Genomic DNA, 21,577 nt, shown 5'->3' with positions numbered 1-21,577 from the left:
TCTTTTCATCAAGATTTTAATCAAGTTTTTCATCAAGTTAACCCCTCTGCAGGTATGCCAAATCACTCATTTACTATATCTTCCTCCAGATGCAGCCATAAATGCTCTTTAAGCTCACAGGTTAACTAAAAACCTTTTCTCTGTGGAAGATAATGTAGGGTTGGATGAACATCTGATCACATATTGCTTTATGAAACAAAGATCCTTCTTAACAAATATATTTCTTTTAAAATAAAAGCTTTTTCTAAGGAAAGGGAAGAACAGTACATGTGAACTAGTACGATTTTTCAGGATATTCGATACACTGCATGCTGGGAAATTCTCAGTTCAGCTAACAAAGGTGTGGGTTGTTCTGAGAGACATGCAGAACCCATTAAATGGATAATGGGAAGTTACTTGGAGGAAGGATGTCAGACTGGAGGGAAGTTCTTAGTAAATCTTACTGAGTACACTATTAGTATTGGTCTCATTAATATTTCCATTCATGATCCTGATACGAAAAGCAGCAATGTGGTTATGGAACTTCTGAAGATGAGATCATTATATAGTAAGAAATGAGTCATCCTGATTACCAGAGTAATTACTTTGAACTAAAATGCTAAGTACTTGTTTTTGCAACCAATTAATATCTCTGCTCTAACTTTGGAACCTGCTGGTTGAAAAAAGAGGAAAAGAAAGATCTAAGTGACTTAGCAAAGCCACAGAAATAATTTCACCATGAAATAGACAAATATAATTCTTATCAAAGGTGTTTAGCACAGCAGCGTAGTCACTAACATGGCTAAACAAGGTCTTGCGTATAATTTCAGTAAACCATGATCAAGTAAGATGAAACCAAACTTGAAGACATCTAGACAAGAACTGTAAGAATAAGGAGGGAAATTAATATTTTATTTTATGACAGAAAGCTTTGATTTATTTAGCTGGCTTAGAGATTATATTTTTGCATTCTAGAACTACACCAATGAAGATATACATGGTAGAAGGCAAAGAATCTTTTCAGCTACAGATAACGCTGAAGAAAGAAGAAACGTGTCTAAAATTACTCTGTGAATATATGTAGGCTTAAAATTAGGTTTTTAATAATCAGAAAATTTCTACTTGGAACATCCTTCCAGTAGTTCAACTGGATTTTAAATGAGGTTTATTATTTTACAATTGAGATTACATGCTATTATCTGAAAAATCAAGGAAACAAACTTGTTAACCCGACAGTCCTTTCCAGTCTTATTCTTCCTATTATTAGAAAAAGAATTTGTCTGAGATGACACATTGATGAACAGAGTTTTGTGATCACTGTGAATTAAAAGTCTTCAATGGATCGATTAGTAGCAACACTGACACCTAGCTCAGAGTTAGTCATGTGGCCGAGAAGTTCCAACCTTGTAAAAAAAAGAGGGTTTTTTTTTTCACTTCAACAAATTCTACAGGCCATGTGGCTAGAAATTGCAGCCTCTTTTCTGCATTTCTGACACAACAATCTATTGTGAATAAGAAGAAGTGAGTTTTAATGCAGGGTTAAAAAGTGTGAAGAACACAATTTGCATCAAGGAACTACAACACGCAGCGGCTTTGAGCCTTCCTCCACTTTCATGTTGAGTTGTGTAAATATGGAGACTGTGAATGATTTGTAGGAGTGTATGCACAGCTAACAGGGGAGCATCACTGTCTTTTTGAAAGATATTTTTGGCAAGAGGTGGGCTGTCCTGAGGTACTCCAATGTAGCTGTTGCTGACTTGAAGCTGTGTTTACAGACAGCTCTCCTCAAACCCAGCACGTACATTTGTATACATACTTGCATATTGACACTGTACATCTGGAAAAAACCACTCCAGATAAACATACAAGAATATTCCAAAGTGCTTCTGTTTACTGAGATAAGCCCACTCATGTACTTGGAAAGTAACAACTTTCCTGTGGTAACTGGGCTCGCAGTTTCTTGATGCTCCTCTTTAGGGTGGATTTGGTTCAGCTATCCTGGTACAGCATCCCAGTGCCAAGGCAGAACATGGATGTTCCTATCTTTGTATTTCCTTGGTCTCCACCGCCTCCTCCTCCTTCGCATCCCGCTCTCTCCTCTCACCACCCACCTCTCCTGGAGCACTGCCCCGCCACAGGCCTGCACAGGCCCACCAGGCAGGCTGACCAGGGCCGCGCTGGGCTCTCACGGAGGATCCCCCGGCACAGCAGGCACGCCGGGGCTGACTGCCTGAGGCCCAAGCACCCCCCGCTCCTCTCGCTGTAGTGGACACCGGGCTGGCCGCTGTCCCCCCCAGCGAAGGCGGGCTGCTCCCTCCACCCCAGCCGCTGACATAAACCGGCCTCCTCCAAGCGCAGGGTTCTAAACAGCCCTAAGCCTCCCAGCCCCTGAGGTGGATCCTCCCTCCCCTGGGCCTCCCAACGCCTCAGGTAGAGCGAGGGGGAACGCCGGCCCTCACCGGACCGTGCGGGCCGTCCGCGCCCCTCCGCCGCACCCCGAGCCGGGCCAGGGCCCGGCCGCGCCGCCGCGGGACGGCCGAGAGCGGAGGGGGCGGTGGCGAGCGAGGGGCGGGCACTGCCGGGCCGCGTCCCCGGCGTGTGAGCATGCCGCGCCGGGAGGAGGGCGTCCTCGGCCGGGCCGGGGGAGGTTCGCTCTGAAGTTAGGGCCGGGGAGGGAGGAAGAGGGAGCGCTGCCGGAAGCGGCGGCGGCGCTGGGAGCCCGCGGTGCCCCGGGACAGCATGTAGCTGGGTGACAGCGACCGGAGCGCGCTGCCTCCGCCGCCAAGGGCCGTCTGCCTCGCCGCCGGCGCGGCGGGCGCCGGTGCAGCGGGTCGGGAGCCTCTCCGGGAGGGCGGAGCGGGACGGCAGTCGCTTCTCGCCTCTGCCCCGCTTTCCCCTGTGCCCTCAGCGCCGTCTCTCGGCGCGGCCCTCCTTCAGCCGCCCGCCCCTGCGCCGCCGGCCGGGGGCTGCGGCCGCTCCGCCGCTGCCATGGGGCTGCCCACACTGGAGTTCAGCGACTCCTACTTGGACAGCCCGGATTTCAGGGAGCGCCTGAAGTGTCACGAGATCGAGCTGGAGAGGACGAACAAGTTCATCAAGGAGCTGATTAAGGACGGCAGCCTCCTCATCGGGGCCCTGCGAAGTGAGTCGGGCGGCGGGGCCGGGGCGCGGGGGAGCCGGGGGCGGCGGGCAGGCGAGGGGGCTTCTTTTGTTTGAATGGGCGCCGGGAGCGGGCTCCCCTGCCGGCGGCCGCGGAAAAGCGCCTCGTCAACTTTCTCCCCCTCTCCCTCGCCGCTCCGCCTCGCCTCGCCCGGCCGGCGGCGGGGCTGGGTGGGTTTCCCGGGAGAGCGGGGGCGGCGCGGGGCCCTGCCGCACCCTCCCCGGCGGGGCCGGGGCAGCGGCCGGGGCACGGGGTCCCGCCGGGGACTGGGGCGAGGGCTTGGGCGCTGAATGTCGCCGTGTAGAGCGCCGTACGGACCAGGCGTGCAGTGCTGCCGGGGGGGCTCGGCCTGGGGCGTCGGCCGTGCTCAGGTATCTTTAGGTAACGGAGATGTCCCTAAATCTCCAAAAGCAAAGCAAGACATTGAAGTGAATCTATGTGAAAGAGAGTTTCTCTCACACCCTTACATCCCGCCCCCCCCCCCATCCCCTCCGCCCCCCCCCCCCCCCCCATCCTGATGTAGTAGATTAACTTTTATGTATTTTGAAAGATTCTGAAAGAAGAGAAGAACAGGCAAGGGTGAACAGTTTTGTGCTTTTTTAAAGCTCCGTGAGTTGTGAGCTGACAGCTTTGCAGGGCATGAAAACGTCCCTCGTGGTTTGAAAAGCATCGAGTGAAAACTAGCAATTGCCGTGAGCATTGCGCGACTGGGCTTGCCCTCCTCTCCTGTGACTCTGCCACCTACTTCTTGTCTTGAAGTCACCTAGGATCTCTCTTACCTGTTACCCAGAGCTTTCCTTCAGGTAGAGCAAGGAAGTAATTTACAGCTTCTCGCGCTGCAACATGAGATGTTCGAGGAAAAGAATCACTTTAATCCTCAAAAATATCTGCCACATTGACATGGTATGCTTTTTTTTAGTAGGATGAGGCATAGCAGTGCTGCTTTTTATGTGAACAGGGAACAGGTGTTACTGTAAGCTTCTTAGATCATGAGAAACCTACACTGATGCTAACCCAGAGTCCAAACCCAAAGTTTGTTTCTTTACCTGGGCTAGGAGGTCAAATTTCGGAGATTTTGTTTAGCCAACAGCAGGATTGAATGTTAACTGTTCTTGTTCGTGCATCAACTGTGTATAGTTTGTTTGCAGCATTGTTTTTACATAAAGCAGCTACTGTCTTTTTGAGACTTTTTTCATGGAAGTGCATGTATTTCTGGAGACATCTCTGTTGTTGTGAGTAGCTGGATACAAATCTAGCATCTTATGTTACTTTGTATTAAATTCAATAAATTCATGTATCCATGGCCACAGAATGTGAGGTGATAGAATGCATAGAAAATCTGTCTGTATATATAGCTAAAAACTCAATGGTACATTATTCTTTGAGATCAAAGAGGTTTGGTTTTTAGTCATACCTTAAGTTTCTCTTTGCTAAAAAGCATTCTCCATGAAACAGGAGGCTTGAGCTTGTTTTAAGTGGTAAAATGTAAGTTTAATAAAAAATTACTGTTACAAACCTGGTCCTGTAAGATGGTATGCACAAATAGTAATGATAGGTTAGGATGCTACATGGGTACTTTTTTTGACCTGGACTAGCACTGGAAATTGACTGCTTTTTATTTCAGATCAATTTCGAACAAATACAACTTTCTTCTTAAGTCATCAAAGACAGTTTGCTGTAGGAGTATTGTTTTTTTGAAGGAATTTTTGTGAAGAATACTTTTGAGTCCTTGCTAATTTAGACCCTACATCTATCTACATGTTTAACAATTTTCTCCCTCTTTGAGGAGAAGCAGTATTTCTGTCTCAAGTAATGATTAACTTGTGAGTTCTCCTGATTTTTTAGAACTTTTTATTTCAAATGTTATTGTGTCTGACACAATGCTTATTGTATTCTATGTGCAACTTTAAAATGCTTTGTGCTATAGTGTCTTTTAGCCTTCGGAAAATAAGGTCTTGTCTAGTGTAGTAAGAAATATTTCTCCTTTTGTTCACTTCAGATCCCTTAGTTTCATTACCATGCTTTGCGCAGCATACTGCCTTCGTTCCTGTGTTAGGATAACTGGGGAAGTGTCTGTGTCTGGATTTTTCTCAACCAAGTAGAAAACCTGGCTTTATGCTGTACAGACTCTGGTGTAGATGCTACAAAGACAGTGTACCTGTTACAGCAAGTAGTGCTATCGTATGTTTCATAGAGAGAACTTCTGACTCCTCAAAACATACTAGCTACTCAGCTTTAAAATGAGTGGAGTGTGGTGCAAGGCTTTGTGTGTGTGGTTTGTTTTTTTTTTTTAAATTGTCATTGAAAATGTAATCAAACCAGGAGAGTAAGTAGTTGATGTCAGTGATGAACTCTTATGATTTGATCTTTGAATATCTAATAACCTACAGGCCCTGGAGAAAAATAGGCATTATTTCGATGTTTTATCTCTTTAGGTGATCTGTGATTTTTCATTTACCTATGTTTTGGAGGTTCTGTTCTGTTGGGGGAAAAATCTAGACTGTGCTGCAGAGCTTCAGTGGAAATGAGTTTTGGAACATGTCCTTCCTGCCCGTGTTTAGGGAAGAGACAGTGAAGCTGGCTCAATATGATTAGAAAATACTAGAATATTTTTTAAGTTGCCTAAATATAAGATACTATATGAAACCACAGTACGTGCGCTGTTTTTCAGGTGGAATTAAACTTCTATATTATAAAAGTTACAGAATACTAATTTGTGCACAGTCCAGTATCTAAGAAGCTACTGTAAAAAGGCAATGTTTAGAAATACCTGACATGAGATTCCACGTGAATTGAAGGAAGAAGAGATATGCTTCTTGTAGTATGCAAACATTTTGCATTTTAATTGGAGTGGTCCCAGGGTAAGGTCAGACTTTATTTTAGTGTGGTTTTACTGCATTCATTCTGAGGAGTGCTGCTTTCCGAAGTAGTTATGCAGAGCTGTAATACTGTGTTCCATGAAGCAGCAGTTTATTGTGAATGCGGTGAGAACTGGTAGTGATAGGATTCATACAAAATCCTCAGCAGCCTTTTCCTAGTGTTTTTTGCACAGTTTCCTTCTCTTTCTAAATATGTAAGACTCTGGGAGTACCCTAGGAGAGCACAGATTGTATGGTCCAGTTCAGTTAGGTGTCAGCATTACATTTGTATGGCCATTGTGACTATTTCAGCCTTGTCCTACAATTAGTATTTGCAGTAAGGCTACGTTTTCTTCTTCAAATCAGCTGAGGTACTAAATACATTACTATCTCTTGAAAGGCTTAGCTTATGCGTATAATAGGTGTTCCTATTATATTAAAAAAGTTATCTTTCAACAGAGATTTAACTCTGTGTAGGCACATTTAAGTAGTAGTATATAGTTTTCTTTGCACCTGGAGGAGGGTTTCTTTGTTGTTAACTTACGAATTAGGAAAAAAACCCACAAACGTCTTAGAAAAAATTATCTACAACTGTCCTTCTTGATCATTAAGTAATTGTTGATTTCATAACTTCTTCCGGCACCTAATTTAATGGTTCGTTCAGATGAGTGTTTAAAGTGCATATGCTTAAATGCTTCACATAGTGAGGTCCAGCTGTGGCTGGACTCCTGAAGCAAAATAGAAATTTTTCCTTCTCATTGATTCCAGATTGTTTTCAATTAAAACATCAAGTCTACTCTTCCTGTACTTTTTGCCAGTAGTGTACTTTGTAGTTGCTTTGTGAAAAAGCAGCCTAAACAAGGGTGCTGTCATATAGATTATATAGGAAATTTCATTATAGAATTACTTGTATGCTTTTAGTTTCCATAATAGGCCTACTGTTCTGCCAAAGTTAATGAATATTGTATTAAACAATCCAAAAAAGTAACATGCATCTTGTATAGGTGATATCACGGCTTATTGCTGTTGCAGAAGCCTTCAGCTTTTCACCTTGATTTTTGAGGCCTTCCTCTCCATGTTGTCCTATTTTAGCAACAAGTTCATCTACTCAAAGATGCGAACTACATACGTTTTGGGTTGAAAGGTTGAAAGTGTAGTGGATTTGCAGCTGTTTTAAGTAACGCTGTAACTTTTTTGAGTGTTTTTTTGTGATGTAAACAGTAATATAGAGCTATGTTGTCATATAAATAAGATTCAACAGATTATCTTTAGGAATTTGTAATTTAGTAGCAATTGTGATAGTTTTATTTTCCTACTTAACATGTGGAGAAACAGACACGAGATGTAAATACCATCTTCTGTGGGGAGTGTGAGGGGGTATTTTTTACCAGGGTTTTATAGAAATTCCAAACAGAAAAGACTGTCTTGAAATTGTTTTGGCATACAGTTTTCAGGGGTGATTTTCTTCTCTCATAAACCTAATTATAAAAATACAGTGATGTCTATATGTATGAAAATTTTGGGGTTAGCTGGCTGGGGGAAAAAAAAAAAAAAGACAAAATTACAGCAGAAGAACCTGTGATCTTGTTACCTCTCCTGGGAATTTTTTTCATGTAAAAAACCCCAAGCTGTTTGTATCTTTCCAGAGAGATGCATTTTCCCAGATATCCTGGCCTCACATATTTTCATGAGATTGTATCTTTACAATGTCTTTTCCAGATTCTAACTGGAGCAGGACTGAGTTCATTGAATAATAACTGCTGAAGTTTGATAGTAATCATTCTCTTTTATTAATTTAGATTTTAGCTTCTTCATATTCCTTATGTGATACAATGATGGTGAACATGGAGTTGTAAAAGTATAGCATGCTAGTGAGAATTTCAGAAATAACTCATGTTGCCTTTGAAAACATTGCTTCTAGTTGTTTTAGTCCTATAATACAAAAATGCGTAACTTGCCTTTCATAGAATCATCGTAGAATCATAGAATCATTTAGGTTGGAAAAGACCTCTAAGATCAAGTCCAACTGCTAACCCAGTACTGCCAAGTCCATCAATAAACCATGTCCCTAAGTGCCACGTCTACATGTCTTGTAAATACCTCCAGGAAGGGTGACTCAACCACCTCCCTGGGCAGTTTGTTCCAATGCTTGATAACCTTTTTGGTGAAGGAAATTTTCCTAATATCCAATATAAACCTCCCCTGGCCAAACTTGAGGCCATTTCCTCTTGTCCTGTTGCTTGTTATCTGGGAGAAGAGACCAACCCCCACCTCGCTACAGCCTCCTGTCAGGTAGTTGGAGAGAGTGGTAAGGTCCCCCTGAGCTTCCTTTTCTCTATGGTAAGCAACCCCAGTTCCCTCAGCTGTTTCTCATCAGACTTGTTCTCCAGACCCTTCACCAGCTCCGTTGCCCTTCCCTGGACACGCTCCAGCACTTCTACATCCCTCTTGCAGTGAGGGGCCCCAAACTGAACCCAGTATTAGAGGTGCGGCCTCACCAGTGCCCAGTACAGGGGGACAATCCCTGCCCTTGTCCTGCTGGCCACTCTGTTTCTGATACAAGCCAGGATGCTGTTCACCTTCTTGGCCACCTGGGCACACGGCTGGCTCATGCTCAGCTGGCTGTCAGCCAGCACCCCCAGGTCCTTTATCACTGGGCAGCTTTCCAGCCGCTCTTCCCCAAGCCTGTAGTGTTGCGTGGGGTTGTTGTGGCCCAAGTGCAGGAGCTGACACTTCTCCATGTCGAACTTCACGCAATTGGCCTTGGCCCATCACTCCAGCCTGTCCAGATCCCTCTGCAGAGCCTTCCTACCCTGAAGCAGATCAATATTCCTGGCCAGCTTGGTGTTGCCTGCAAACTTACTGAGGGTGCACCTGATTCCCTCATCCAGATCATTGATAAAGATATTAAACTGAACTGGACTCATTGTGTTAGGGTTGGATGAGAGGCAGGGCATTACAACAGGTTACATTTCATTGTCTCTAAATACTTGATTCCCTTAGCAATTGACAAAAAACCCCCAATGTTTTCCATTAAAAGGAAGTTGAAATTCAGTAATTGGCTTTAATGTTTTGAAGTCATCTGCTCCCTTGCTGTTCTGTTACTTCTGACAGGCATTTGTGCTGTCCTGCTCAACTTCTGCTGATGTCTGAGTTATCTATGGATTGGGGATGTAACTCAAAAACAATTCCAACAGCGTTCAGCCTTTCATGCAGAGATAGCAATGATAAGCTGGTTCTTGGCCAGAGAAGGAGCCTAATTGCTTTATCTAGTGTTTAAGCAGCTGCAGTCTCTATCATGTTATCTTTAGCTAAATATATATGGAGAAAACAAATACTAGTATGTGGTGGACTGTTACAGAGTGCAGTATTTTCTGTCTATCACATGATTCATTTTGAACCAAGAATCCCTGCAAGTGAGTTCCCATACTCTCAGTGACAACTACTGTGTTAATGAAGTCCTTGAATGGCTCAACATGGATGTTCTTGTGTTTTTGTATTGAAACAGGTATTCTTTAGAGAAATTTTGTAATCTGATTACCTCGGGTTACCTAAGGATTGGGTATGAGTTTCAAATACCATATGAAATGGCAATTCTGCTTTAAGAAAATGTGCAATTTTTTAAATAAGGATTTTCAAACTTTTAAACTGATTTCTGCAATGATCAAATTTAATCTGTTTCCTAATGGGCTTGCTGGCATGTTGTCTATTAAGTGCTTCATTTGCTGTGAATAAGATAAATGAATTCTATTAATAAGAGACCAGCTGCTTCATGAATATTGTCTTTACTACAATGGAAAATATGATGCTGTGGTCACTGAACTTGTACAGATCTCTTGGGTTTATGTGGGCAGAAGTGCTACAGCCATTTGCAGTTTCCTGTAATAGTAAATAATTTCATATCCATCCTCTTTGAAAAATACAGAGGACAATGCAGTCGTCCTTTCTACTGAATGATATGTAAAACAGTGCTATGTCTTTGTCTTCTGATTTTCTTTCTGTAGTCTCAAAACTGTAATAATAAATAAATTCAGAATATAGGAGAATTTGGTATCATGGATTTCCTTTGTTAAATCCAGTCTCCTGCTAGTGTAACATCATGAAATCCCTACTTGTCAAACTCCATTTTAAAAACATTTTTTATCTTTACTGTTTCTGCGAGAAGGCTGTTCTAGAACCTTGTTACTCTGAGGGTTGAGTAACTCATTAAAAATAAACTTAATCTGGAAATTCAAACTTGTTTATGCTCATTTTCCTTTCACTCAACATTTCTGTACTGCTGTTTACTTGAATTTGCTTGGGGAATAATCACATCCTTTTGCTAGACTGAACAAACTGTTCTTATCCTCTCTTCTAAGAGCTTCTCTCATTTCTTGTCATTTTAGTAGCTTTTTTCTAATTCTCTTTGAATTTGCTTTTAAGTGTTCAGGAGTTGAGAAGTAAAAGTAGGGGAAACAAAAGTAGTATAATAATGTTCACAGGATAGTTCTTTGTTCATGTTCTGTGAGAACACTGATCATTCAAAGAAATCGGTGTTTACGTTGTTTTGACTATGTGGTGCTATGGATTCCTCGAGTGTATGATTAAAAGGTGAAAAAGTCTTGGAATCTTATAAGCAGTAGCAATGAAGTAAATACTAAACTGAAGAAAAATATCTTTACCTTCTTCCATATTAATATGACATTGGAGTACTGTTGGGCTGTAATCTAACCTCCTGTTGGCACCCTGTGAAGTGCAAATAACTTTCATTAGAAAGATAATATATTTCACAGCATGTTATGAACTCTGGGCTATGTTACAGTATCATTTTTAAGATCAGGGAAGTGATTTAAGTTGGTAACTTCCAACTGTCCTGAATTACGCAAACTCGTATTTCACAGGATGCCAAGAGCTTAAACAACATGTTGTTGTTGTGCTGGTGTTTTGTTTAGTATAATTCAGGCATGGGAAAATAGTATGGAAATTTGGTGTATCTTCAGTAGTCTTATCTTCTTTTAGCTTAACATTCAAAGCAGGATAGAAGGTGCTGCAATGCTTAGATTGAATAGTTGGTACTGCTGCTGATGTTGCTTGATATTTTGCAGGTTGCTTATGGGAGAGAGGTTAGCATGTCACATGTGCATTGTAGTGTCTCTTTGCAGAGGTACTCTTGTTCCCTGAAAGATACTGCATAAGTGGAAGTAGGTATCACCAGCAGGTTTATTTTTCCTCTGTAATCATGATGAAAAATAAAACGGGTAACAATAGAAAGATGATCACTGAGGTCCCTTCCAACCTGATATTCTATGATTTGATCCTGTAGAATTACAAGGACAAAAAAGCCTCTTACTTTGATTATTCTTGGCCTTCTGTGCTTTAGGAAAATCTTTCTTCTTTGGTTTCTTGTAGATGAGGACACTTCAAACATTTTTCTTCTATTCCCCACTGCTTTTTCTTTTCCTTCTTTTCCCCTCCTTTTCATAGATGGGAGTCCAGTGTTCTCTGTCAGTAATGCCTCCCTGCTCTGTGGTAGCAGCCAAGCTCTTCCAAAGTCAGAGTGGAAATGTTAAATCAGATTGGTCTCAACATTAGTCCTCAAATAATATCGACATTCCTCTTTTTGGGTGTTTGCCGCAAAGCCGTTTCCTAGTTGTATCTTATCTATATAGAATCATAGAATGGTTTGGGTTAGAAGGGACCTTAAAGAACATCCAACCCCCCTGCCATGGGCAGGGACACCTCCCACCAGACCAGGTTGCCCAAAGCCCCATCCAGCCTGGCCTTGAGCACTGCCAGGGATGGGGCAGCCACAGCTGCTCTGGGCAACCTGTGCCAGTGCCTCACCGCCCTCACAGTAAAGAATTCCTTCCTCATATCTAATGAAAGTCTACCCTCTTTCAGTTTAAAGCCATTATCCCCTTGTCCTGTTGCTACAGGCCCAACCAAAAAAATCGATCCCCATCTGTCTTAAAAGCCCCCTTTGGGCACTGTCAGGCTGCTGTAAGGTCTCCCCAGAGCCTTTTCTTCTCCAGGCTGACCAACCCCAACTCCCTCAGCCTGGCTTCACAGGAGAGGTGCTCCAGCCTCTGATCATCTTCGTGGCCCTCCTCTGGACTCACTCCAACAGGTCCATGTCCTTCTTTTGGTGGGGGTCCCAGAGCTGAATGCAGCACTCCAGGTGGGGTCTCATGAGAGCAGAGTAGGGGGGACAATCACCTTTCTCAACCTGTTGGTCGTGCTTCTTTTGATGCAGCTTAGGATACAGTTGGCTTCCTGGGCTGCAAGTGCATATTGCCCAGTCACGTTGAGCTTTTTGTCCACCAACACCACCGTGCCTTTCTCCTCCGGGCTGCTCTCAATCCGTTCTCCACCCAGCCTGTATTTGTGCCTGGGATTGCTCTGACCCATGTGCAGGACCTTGCACTTGGCCTTGTGGAACTTCATGAGGTTCACACAGGCCCATGTCTCAAGCCTGTCGAGGTCCCTCTGGGTGCTATCCTTCTGATACCTTCTAATATAAGCTGTAGTAACTTCCATACTTCTGTAAAGAGTCTGTTTTAGCATAAAGAAAAAGGATCTAATGCCTCTTTAATAAAAAGTACAGTTAACATAATAAAGGTTCTAGTTTGCTTTGTGTACTTAATGCTTTTGTGAATTGTGTCAGCTGGTGTGTGTTATTCATATAAAAAGCTTACTAATAGTTGTCAGTCAGTGCCTTCAAGAGTTGGGGACTGGTATTTCACAGTATCTTACAGGTTGGATTCTCCAGCTGGGTTGTGCTTTGAGAAGCCAGACGGCGGAGGCTAGGCAGAGGTGCAATAGTTGAAAACAGACCTGAGGAAAAGAATTGCTACCTTCCATTGGTAACAGTCTGGTTAAACAGGACTTGGTTTAAGCCACAACAAAGTAAGATGGATTAAAATAATCTTTGGGTGTATTCGTTTTTTATTAACCATATGCACATACTTTTACTGAAATGCAATATGACTAGTGCTACTTTCCTGACACGTCCCCCCCCCCCCCCCCCATTTCAGCATATTATTGTCCAAGTCTGCTGGTAAAACTGGAAAAAATAGTGCAGCTTCCTAAGCATCATGAATGCCTAAAGAGATGTTTTTTGACTCATAAATCTCCATCTAGGAATTAGTATCTGAGTATATTGTACAGAATGGATATTAGGATATATTCCCTTAATTTCCTAAATTAGGTGCTTTGCTTTAGTTTTTAGAGAGAATTTGCTTGCTGCTGCTTTTTGTTTTTAAAAAGTATGGTGAGACTTCTGTGTTGGAAAACTTGCTTTTCTTTTCTGAAAGTTGAAAATTGTTAGAATCACAGCAAATGTCACTCTTTGTTGTCCATGTATAGTCTGTTTGGGGACCTTTTCAACAAATCAAGAAGTAGCAAATGTGGCCTGCCTACAGGCCAGTTAACTACTTTTCATAGTCAGTGTTGGTTAGTGGAGGAGGAAGATGAGTACATTTAATAAGCTGAACATGCACTTAGGGATGTGGTTTCGTGGTGGGCTTAACAGTGCTAGGTTAATGGTTGGACTCTATAATCTTAAAGGTCTTTTCCAGCCTGAATGATTCTATCTTTCTGTGGGCTTGCAGGCTGACAGACGCCAGAAACGTATGATATCTGTAAGTATAAGTGGAAGGGGTTTATGGATATTGCCTATATTTATTGTGTTTATGGGTGTTGAGTCTGGTTCTGCTGCTTGTTTTCAGGAGAATGCTGAAAAATTGTGAAAAGTCAGAGAAGATCTTTGAATATATGAAAAGCATATGAAAATGCTCAAGCTCCTTAGAAACCACAAGCACCATAAAGCATATGTTTTTTGCAATTGCTTAATCTGAAGAGAAGGTTAAAGATTTATTTATATCACAGAAAAGAATCTTGATGGAATGTTTCTCTATCTAACAGATGAAGGCATATGAAGATCCAAGTGTTGGTAGAAGCTATACAAATTATTAGAAATGTCCAGCTGTAAAAGTTAGTAAGATATTTCCTGAAGACTGTGATGGACTTTTTATTGTTGGAAACTCTTAAACTGTTGGCTTATTTTTTTTTTTTAACTCCCTCCCCCCATGCCCTGGTACAGCCCCGTTCACTTAGACCTGTTGGATTTGAAGTCCTGAAACTCCTGTTGAATGGTAGCTAATCTTGTTGATACTACTGGTTCCTTATTGTCTTAGAAAGAAATATTTTCAGTCTGCTTTCAAGTCTTCAAGTTTACATTACTTGAATGTACATGTCTGTGTGGAACTTTGAAATCTAGAAAGAATACATCCTTAAGATGTTTTATAGTTTAATGTTTGTCACGTTTTAAAATGCTCAGATAGTTCCTTCTGGTACTCTCCTTACTTTGTGTCATCATTGTGATTTGAAATGGAGGTGTTATGCTGTAACAACCGTCTTGGGAGGGTGGTTTTGGTGGCTTTTTTGGCTTTTTTTTTTTTTTTTTTTTAGCGTGTGCTTTTTTCTTCTTCTTTTCTTTTCCCCTTCTTAGTTTTGGATACTAGACTGCATGGCATATTTTAGTGTTTATACATGTATGTGCAAATATGCATTGAAACAAAACCAAACAGTTGAAGATGGTAATACTACCTTTATTTCCATATATATGGTCACTGAATAAATATGTTCAGTTCAGCTTGCTATGCTATGTATGTAAAGATAGCAAAGTTAACATTTCTGAAAGTTCCTTAATGTTAGGGAAGTGGGGTTACAAGCTTAGCTTTGTTAGCCTCTTGAGATACAGATTGTCTGAAGTACTTCAAACATCTTAAAATTCTCACAGTTCTTGTTTATACTTTGTTTTTTCATCTACTACCAAGACTGGTTTAATCGGGAAATAGACAGATACACTGATTTAAAACCACAGAAGTGTGTCTCCAAGCAAATTCTTGTAGGCATAAATGTAAGGCTTGGCGATATACTTAATGAAGTTTTCTCACAAATACAATTGGTATGGTTGGCTTTTTGCTGTGTGAGCTTAGAGCTGCTGCATCTTCATGCTGTTTGGGAGCCTAAGGTCACATGAGAAATCCAAAATATTTCATTTTATGAAGCAGGGTGTAGGCACAGCAGTGCATTTCCTGTTTATATAGCCAAATCTTTGTATGCCGAGAGACTTCCTGATACATTCAGGCAGGTTTTTTGAGTTGCACTTCAGCTGTAACTTTTTTTGCTTAGCTCGTTGAACATGCCATCATCTGCACCCTAGCCAGTATGCCACAACGCATTTGCCTGTGGGGAAGGGAACTGAGATGATACTTAGCAAAGTCTTACCACGTTTTGTTTATCCCAAGATTGCAGAATGGAAGATGAAAACGTTGACGCCTTGTTTAAGTCATTGGTTTAGCATTTCTTTATTCAGGTTTCATTGGAAAGTGAAAAAATACACGTTTTCTAACAGGTACAATTTCCCCATTCTTTTTCCTGTGTACTCCAAGAAGCAAATTGGTCTCTGGTCTAAGTAGCCCACAGATTCACAGGATCCACTTGCTTCCTTCGATTACATACAAACTGAAGAGCTTCTGATTTTTGTGTTGCACAGTATTGGTAACTGTACTTAATACTACTTTTGCTGTTTAGTGCCTTCTCTATGAAGTTGAAATACAGCAAGTTAAAAATATGATTATTCTTATTTTATTTATGTTGCCACAGCACAGAAATGATGTGATTCTTTGTTTTATTGATTCAGTTCTTCTGCTCTTGTGTCTTAATGGAGTATATCCCAAATCTCCCTAGGAGTAGTGATTATCTTAGATTTACAAAAGTAATGTTGCAGATCACATCTTCTTTTCCACCAGCTTTCTGACAGTTTCCAAATAATTTGATAGTAAAATATGCATTATGCAAACTGTTACAATTCCTGTTATCACTGGCACTCCAGAGCCTCTTTGGTTTGTCTTCTGTGAGAAGCTACAGTTTTTAATACAGCTTAAGACTTTATTTTACAATAAAAACACATTTTCATGCCTGCTTTTGTCACTTGTCTTGAGGAGTCATTATGAAGTACTGGCTACTGTGTTGCTGGGTTAAGTACCGGGTTTTTTTGAACATTTAATGTACCCAAAGATATTTCATGATATTTTGACAAACACTTCTCTTGTCCATTTGTAAATTAAAATGGCACTTAAACAAGAATATATTTGTACAAATGGAATGAAATACAGGACACAGTATTACTCTTTGTTAGTGAACACTAGTGGCTTGGGGGGTGATGTTTTAGTGGGTTGATTTTTTGGTTTTGCCTACTTATTATTTTTTTTTAGTTTTCAAACATATTGATTGAAATCTTTGGGGGGTTTTTGTTGTTTTGTTTTTTTAATTTCTTCCCCTTTGTGGGATATGCAGGAGGGGCTGAGTGCAGTGAATAGGGACAGGGACTCTGAGCTTCTGTGCCAGTGGGAATTGGAGCTTCTGCATATCAAATTCTTGGCAGATAAAAAATTAGACCAGTTGAATGCCCAGTTCTTGCTTTCTTCTTGTCTCAGTTGTCCCACAGTAAAACAAAGCCTGTGGTTTTGGGGGATTTATCTTTAACTTCTGCCTATCTTTGTCTGTATAGATAGTAATTTTGTATGCCCTGTCTTTTACTGTATATATGCATGTGTTGAGTAATTTAAGCAGCAATTATGTATTAAGGGGAATTTCACTTCCATCTTAATTTCTATATATTTTTTATATATTTTATATATATATTTAATTTTTAAAAATTTAATTTAAAGTCATTGACATTAACAAAATTATGATCTGTAAGTGTGTTAAATACTTTTATAAAGTTGTTTGGAGTTGATTTGTCTACTTTAAAAAAGGCATTTTTTAATGTAGAAGGAGGAATCTTAAAACAGATGATTAGTACTTTGTAACAAAATAGCGTAGAAGGAGTTGAGTATTTTTTTCTGAAGCTAAAAAGATTATTCAGATAATTCAGATAATACTTATCTGTTCAGTAGAATATGCCATACTGTCTAGTAAAAATCTTGTCATGCTGTTTTGTTAAACTTCATTAAGTGTGCTGGCTCTTTAAATATGAAGTCTGATACTCCATGAACTCCTTATTCATTCCAATGTATTTGTGCCTCTCTGAGACAAATTTAGAAGGAGGGATTTATCGTGGTTTTACTATTTGAGAGATCCAAGAGCTACTATGTGGAATTTAGTCTCTCCAAAAGCTGGTTTCTGCTTCTAAAAGGATGTCAAGTATATGAAAAGTTGGTGTTTTCTTAAGCAAATGAATAAAAAACCTTGACATGATAGAACACAAGAGCTTTTCCACTTCTGTAAAACCTGTTTGTTTCCCTATGGAACAAATTAATGCAGTAATTAAATCCTATAATTACTGAAACACAGGTTTCAGATTTTGTGAGGCTGCTTTACTTTAGAGATGTTTCAGCATCTCTTCAGTTTCAACAAAACCGGTCGCGGTCACGTTGCCTTCAGACCTCCAGAATAAAACTGACCAGTCGGTGACCCATGCAAAAGTACTTAGTTTCTAAAATATGTCAGACCAGGAGAACCTCTAAATTGCGGTAGCATTCTGCTAGTTCCCCCAAGCGTCCTCAAATAACCTCTTTTCAGAAGTGGTTTCATCTAACCTGGGTTTGAATCCAGGTTTCCTGTTAGGCTTCACAGCAGTCTGTGACAGCCAGTGGGGAGTTCCACAGTGTCAATATGCGCTGCAGGGTCAAAAGTTCGTCCTTTGTTGTATGCCTGCAGCTTGGTTATTTTATCTAAGGATGGCGATTTTCGTTCTATGAGAAATAGTAACTGTTACCTATATGCATGGCCTCTCCTGGAGTTCATGTGGTTTGGATTTTATTTTTAAAGACCTTTCTTTTCTCTCTTCTTCCTTGCAGGTTTTGTTCCCCAGCTACTCTGAAAAATTCTCGTCTAGTTAGTTTCTGCTTTTAAACAATCAAATCTGTCCCTCTGATTGTCCTTTGTCAACCTTCTTTGTGTTTTCCTTATGGTAGCTGTGCCCTTCCTGAGATGCATTGCAAGAAACTTCATGAAATATTGAAGGTGTGAGTGAATGCATGAAATAATGATATTTTCTGCTTCGTGCTTTTTTTTCCGTACTAAACCTTAGTAATTTTGACTGTTGCTGATCATTGAGTTGACATTGTAAGAGAACGGTCTAAAGTGATTCCAAGATCTTTCCAGAATATTAAAGCTAATGTAAATCCCATCAGTATGTGAATGTAGTTATTTTTCTTTTTACTGTGTGCATTACTGTGTGCTTCCTAAATTTAATTTTCCTCTACTTACCTCCCTGACATTTAAGGTTGTGACATCCTTCTGCTTTTCAAGAAAGGAAAAAATAAAAGCTGATTATAAACATCTATATCAGCAGCAAAATATGTTACTCAGTGTTAACATCCTTTTTCCAATTTGATCTCCAGATTTTTTGATGGCTCTGATAAATAGTAAGGCTCCTTTGAGATCCAGAAAGAAATTACTTGGCAGGAAAGAGAAATGTCAAAAGTGATAATACAGAAAATCTACTAAAGTTTGATTCTGTTATAAGAAGCTGCAGCTGAGTGAAGTACTTGTTGCTGCCTTCTTGTTTAATTTTTCTTGCAATAATCTTTTAGACATACACTTGAGAGTTATCAGAGCTTCAACTTGTAAGTCTTAAGAAGCCAAAATTCTCTCAAGCCCTTCTACTTTGTTTATCTGTGGGGGGATGGTGAAAAAGAGAATCTGACTATTATTCACACTCAGAAAAGTGTTCTACTTTTTTCATTCAGTAGTACAAACCCATGAATTTTAAAATAAGTTTGTTAGGTAAAATTTGGGAAGCTGTGTATACCAGCTAGTAAGGTTAGCAGCTGCATCATCTCTTAGCCACTGGAAAACTCAGTTCAAGAAGACTTGTTAAGCTGAAAACTTTACTAAATTTTATTGCTAAGGGAGAACTTTTGAGGATCATTGCTGGATTTTTTCTTTGAAGGAAGATAAGTTTCATTTTTTGTGTTCAAAACAGGAGGAAGAAAGAAGGGGGGTGAGGGGGTGTGGGGAGCTGCAACCTGAGAACCTGAGTGTCATTACTGAGAAACCGGCACTGTAAGTCCTAGTTTTTGTTGGACTTAGTTGGTGCTTTTTCTTAGTAACTGTGTATGGTGTATGTATCTCGGTGGCCTCCAAGCCAGTAGGAAAAGAACGCTCAATAAGGCTATTTACATCAAACTTTGTGTTAGTTCTCTCATCCATATTATTTATGATTACTGCTTCCCACACTAGTTCAGAGCACAGTCTTTACCCAGTTTATCATTAATATTCCACAGTGATCTTTTTTATTTTCTCTTCCAGCCATTATGAAAATTGACAGCAGAACACACAAGATTAATTTATATATTTAGCTTGAGGGTATGATAGCGAAGTTAAAGCTTATTAGCTCTTTGCTACTAAGTAATGAGCATGACCAGCTTGCACTGAGGTAGCTCCAATCATATCAGTGCTCTAGGTTTTTGTCTGTCCAAAGTGAATCCTAGGAGTATTGTTTTGTATTGAAAGATGCTTGTAAAAGGATTTAGCAAGCCTGTCTTTGTGAATAATTGGCTTGATAAAAGGCGTTATAATCCACTGTATATTTAGAGAGCCAGAGAATCACAGTCCTTATTAGGTGAGCTATTGCAACAGTCAGAAGGAGTCACTATGGACTCTCTTGACAATGTGTAGATTGGGGCATCCTTAATTCAGAAACAATTAACAAAACAGAATTGACTCCTTTGGCGAAACCATGTATTGCCCTGCATGTTAGAACCAAAGATATCTGTAAAAACATCTACTTATTGGATCTTGTAATTTTAAATAAAATAATTAAAAATAAATACATTAAAAAACCCCCACCTATCTATTGCTGTGTTTTTCTTCTCCCACAGCTGATATTTTCATGTGCTTTGTTTGCTAATTTCAAGGAAGCTAACATGAATGTTTTGGGAAGAAGGTGTTTTACTTGGCTGCTCATGCCGTCTCTTGAGTAATTCAAAGATCATAGGCTGTTCATTGATTCATATTTACTTACATGTTCAACTGGAGATGAAACAGCATTACAGTCAATACACATTGAGCTCTGAAAAGGCCATGCATTGAAGTTAAGCGTTTTACATGCTCATGAAAAGAAAAAATATTGTACTCAGAAGGCATTGTGTCCAAAATCCAAACTACTATGTTTGTGCTCTGATTGTTTGGTTCATATTTCTCATTGTGAACATCAAATGTTGCCTAGCTGATTTTTTTTTTTCCCTTACAGTTCTTTCTGAACTTCCTTGAATTCCCTTACAGAGAATTCTCGTTCTGTTTTTAAAAGAATTGATGATTTCAGAATTGCATCCAGTTACAGAACTTGTTTAGTTTTAATCCTGCTAAGATTTCCCATATTTTTGTGAAAAGTTATAACTTCATGGAAATGTTCCCACTTGTGTTAAATGGAGGATAGAGAAGCCAATATGTTAAGTGCTGTTGGACTTTTGAAATGAAATCTACAACTTCTTTAAGCTGCTTTTCATTGAGAAAAAGGAAGGGAAGATGAGCTGGAATGGCAATTCATCCAGCCAACAAACTGAGCTATGCAGAGCTTGTGTTCCAAGTGCAACTTCTTATGTTACGCTGAAGGGAGAATGATGTTATGGTGATGTTAGGGGCACTCTACAGTCAGTCTTTGGTTAAAAATGCAGGCCTAGGGTTAAACACCAAATTTTGTTTTATGAATACCTTAATAACAAGTAACTGGTTCAGGCTCAGAGAATTTCTGTTTGTTTCTTCATCCTCCCAGTGAATTATTGACGATTTACTGACTGTGTGGAAACAAGATGGATGTTTTCCAAGAGCATAGTTATCAGCTATTCCGGTGTGGGTTTGTATTTTTCAAGAAGGAGTTTTTCCCATTTCTCTTGGAGGAGACCTGGCCAGGTTTCCCCTAGAACTTGTGTACAAGCAAAGCAGCTCTCTATTTTCTGTCTCTTCAATATTCCTCTGAATATTGATTCTTGAGACTGAGCTATGATGAGGTTAGATTGAAATCTTAGTGGGAATTAATCGTAGTTAGTGGAAATTGACATGATTTTGCAAAAGAAAAATAAAATTTTGCAGCACCTGTAAACTAATGGAAACATGGTATATGCAAAACCCCTGTAATAAAATTATTCATATGTAAACTGTTCTGATTAGGAAACATCAGATTTTAATTGTGCAAACATTAATTGTTTTGTCCTGGTTTTGTTTCAGTCTTCTTTTGTGTGTTTTTTAAAAGATGCTTGAACTATAGTTTAGCAAGTGAGTTTTAAGTAAGCCTGTTCATGTGTGGAGTGTTCCTCATTTTCTGGGAGACTGACTTGAAACAGATACAGAGCCCTAACTAGTGCAGCTGGAGTAACTGGGCATTCTGCAGGGGCTGCTTTAAATGGATTAAAACAAGGTTGTGTTGCCTTTTTTTTTTGTTTTATTTTTAATGAAATTAGGGGTTTTTTCTTTCCTTTTAATCTACAACTTTTTTTTTTTTTTTTTTTTTTTTTTTTTTTTTTTTTTTAAATTATGCCCTGTTGGAAGAAAAACTTGCCGCTTTTGTAGGGACAGGGAAGTGTGAGGA

General features: G+C 40.2%; 1 protein-coding gene across 1 annotated transcript in view; it reads left to right on the top strand.

The window, feature by feature from the left end:
• Positions 1 to 2,602: 2,602 nt before the first annotated feature.
• Positions 2,603 to 21,577, top strand: part of ARHGAP42 (Rho GTPase activating protein 42) — a 162,138-nt gene continuing 143,163 nt past the window's right edge. Inside the window, exon 1 of the mRNA XM_040583783.1 lies at positions 2,603 to 3,121. Coding sequence (XP_040439717.1) covers positions 2,968 to 3,121 — 154 coding nt within the window. The 5' untranslated portion in view covers positions 2,603 to 2,967. The remainder of the gene's footprint in view (positions 3,122 to 21,577) is intronic.

Source organism: Falco naumanni, chromosome 2 (genome assembly GCF_017639655.2).
Source record: "Falco naumanni isolate bFalNau1 chromosome 2, bFalNau1.pat, whole genome shotgun sequence".
Taxonomy (NCBI): Eukaryota; Metazoa; Chordata; class Aves; order Falconiformes; family Falconidae; genus Falco; species Falco naumanni.
Note: the sequence above shows the minus strand (reverse complement) of the source record. Positions and strands in the feature narration are given on the sequence as shown.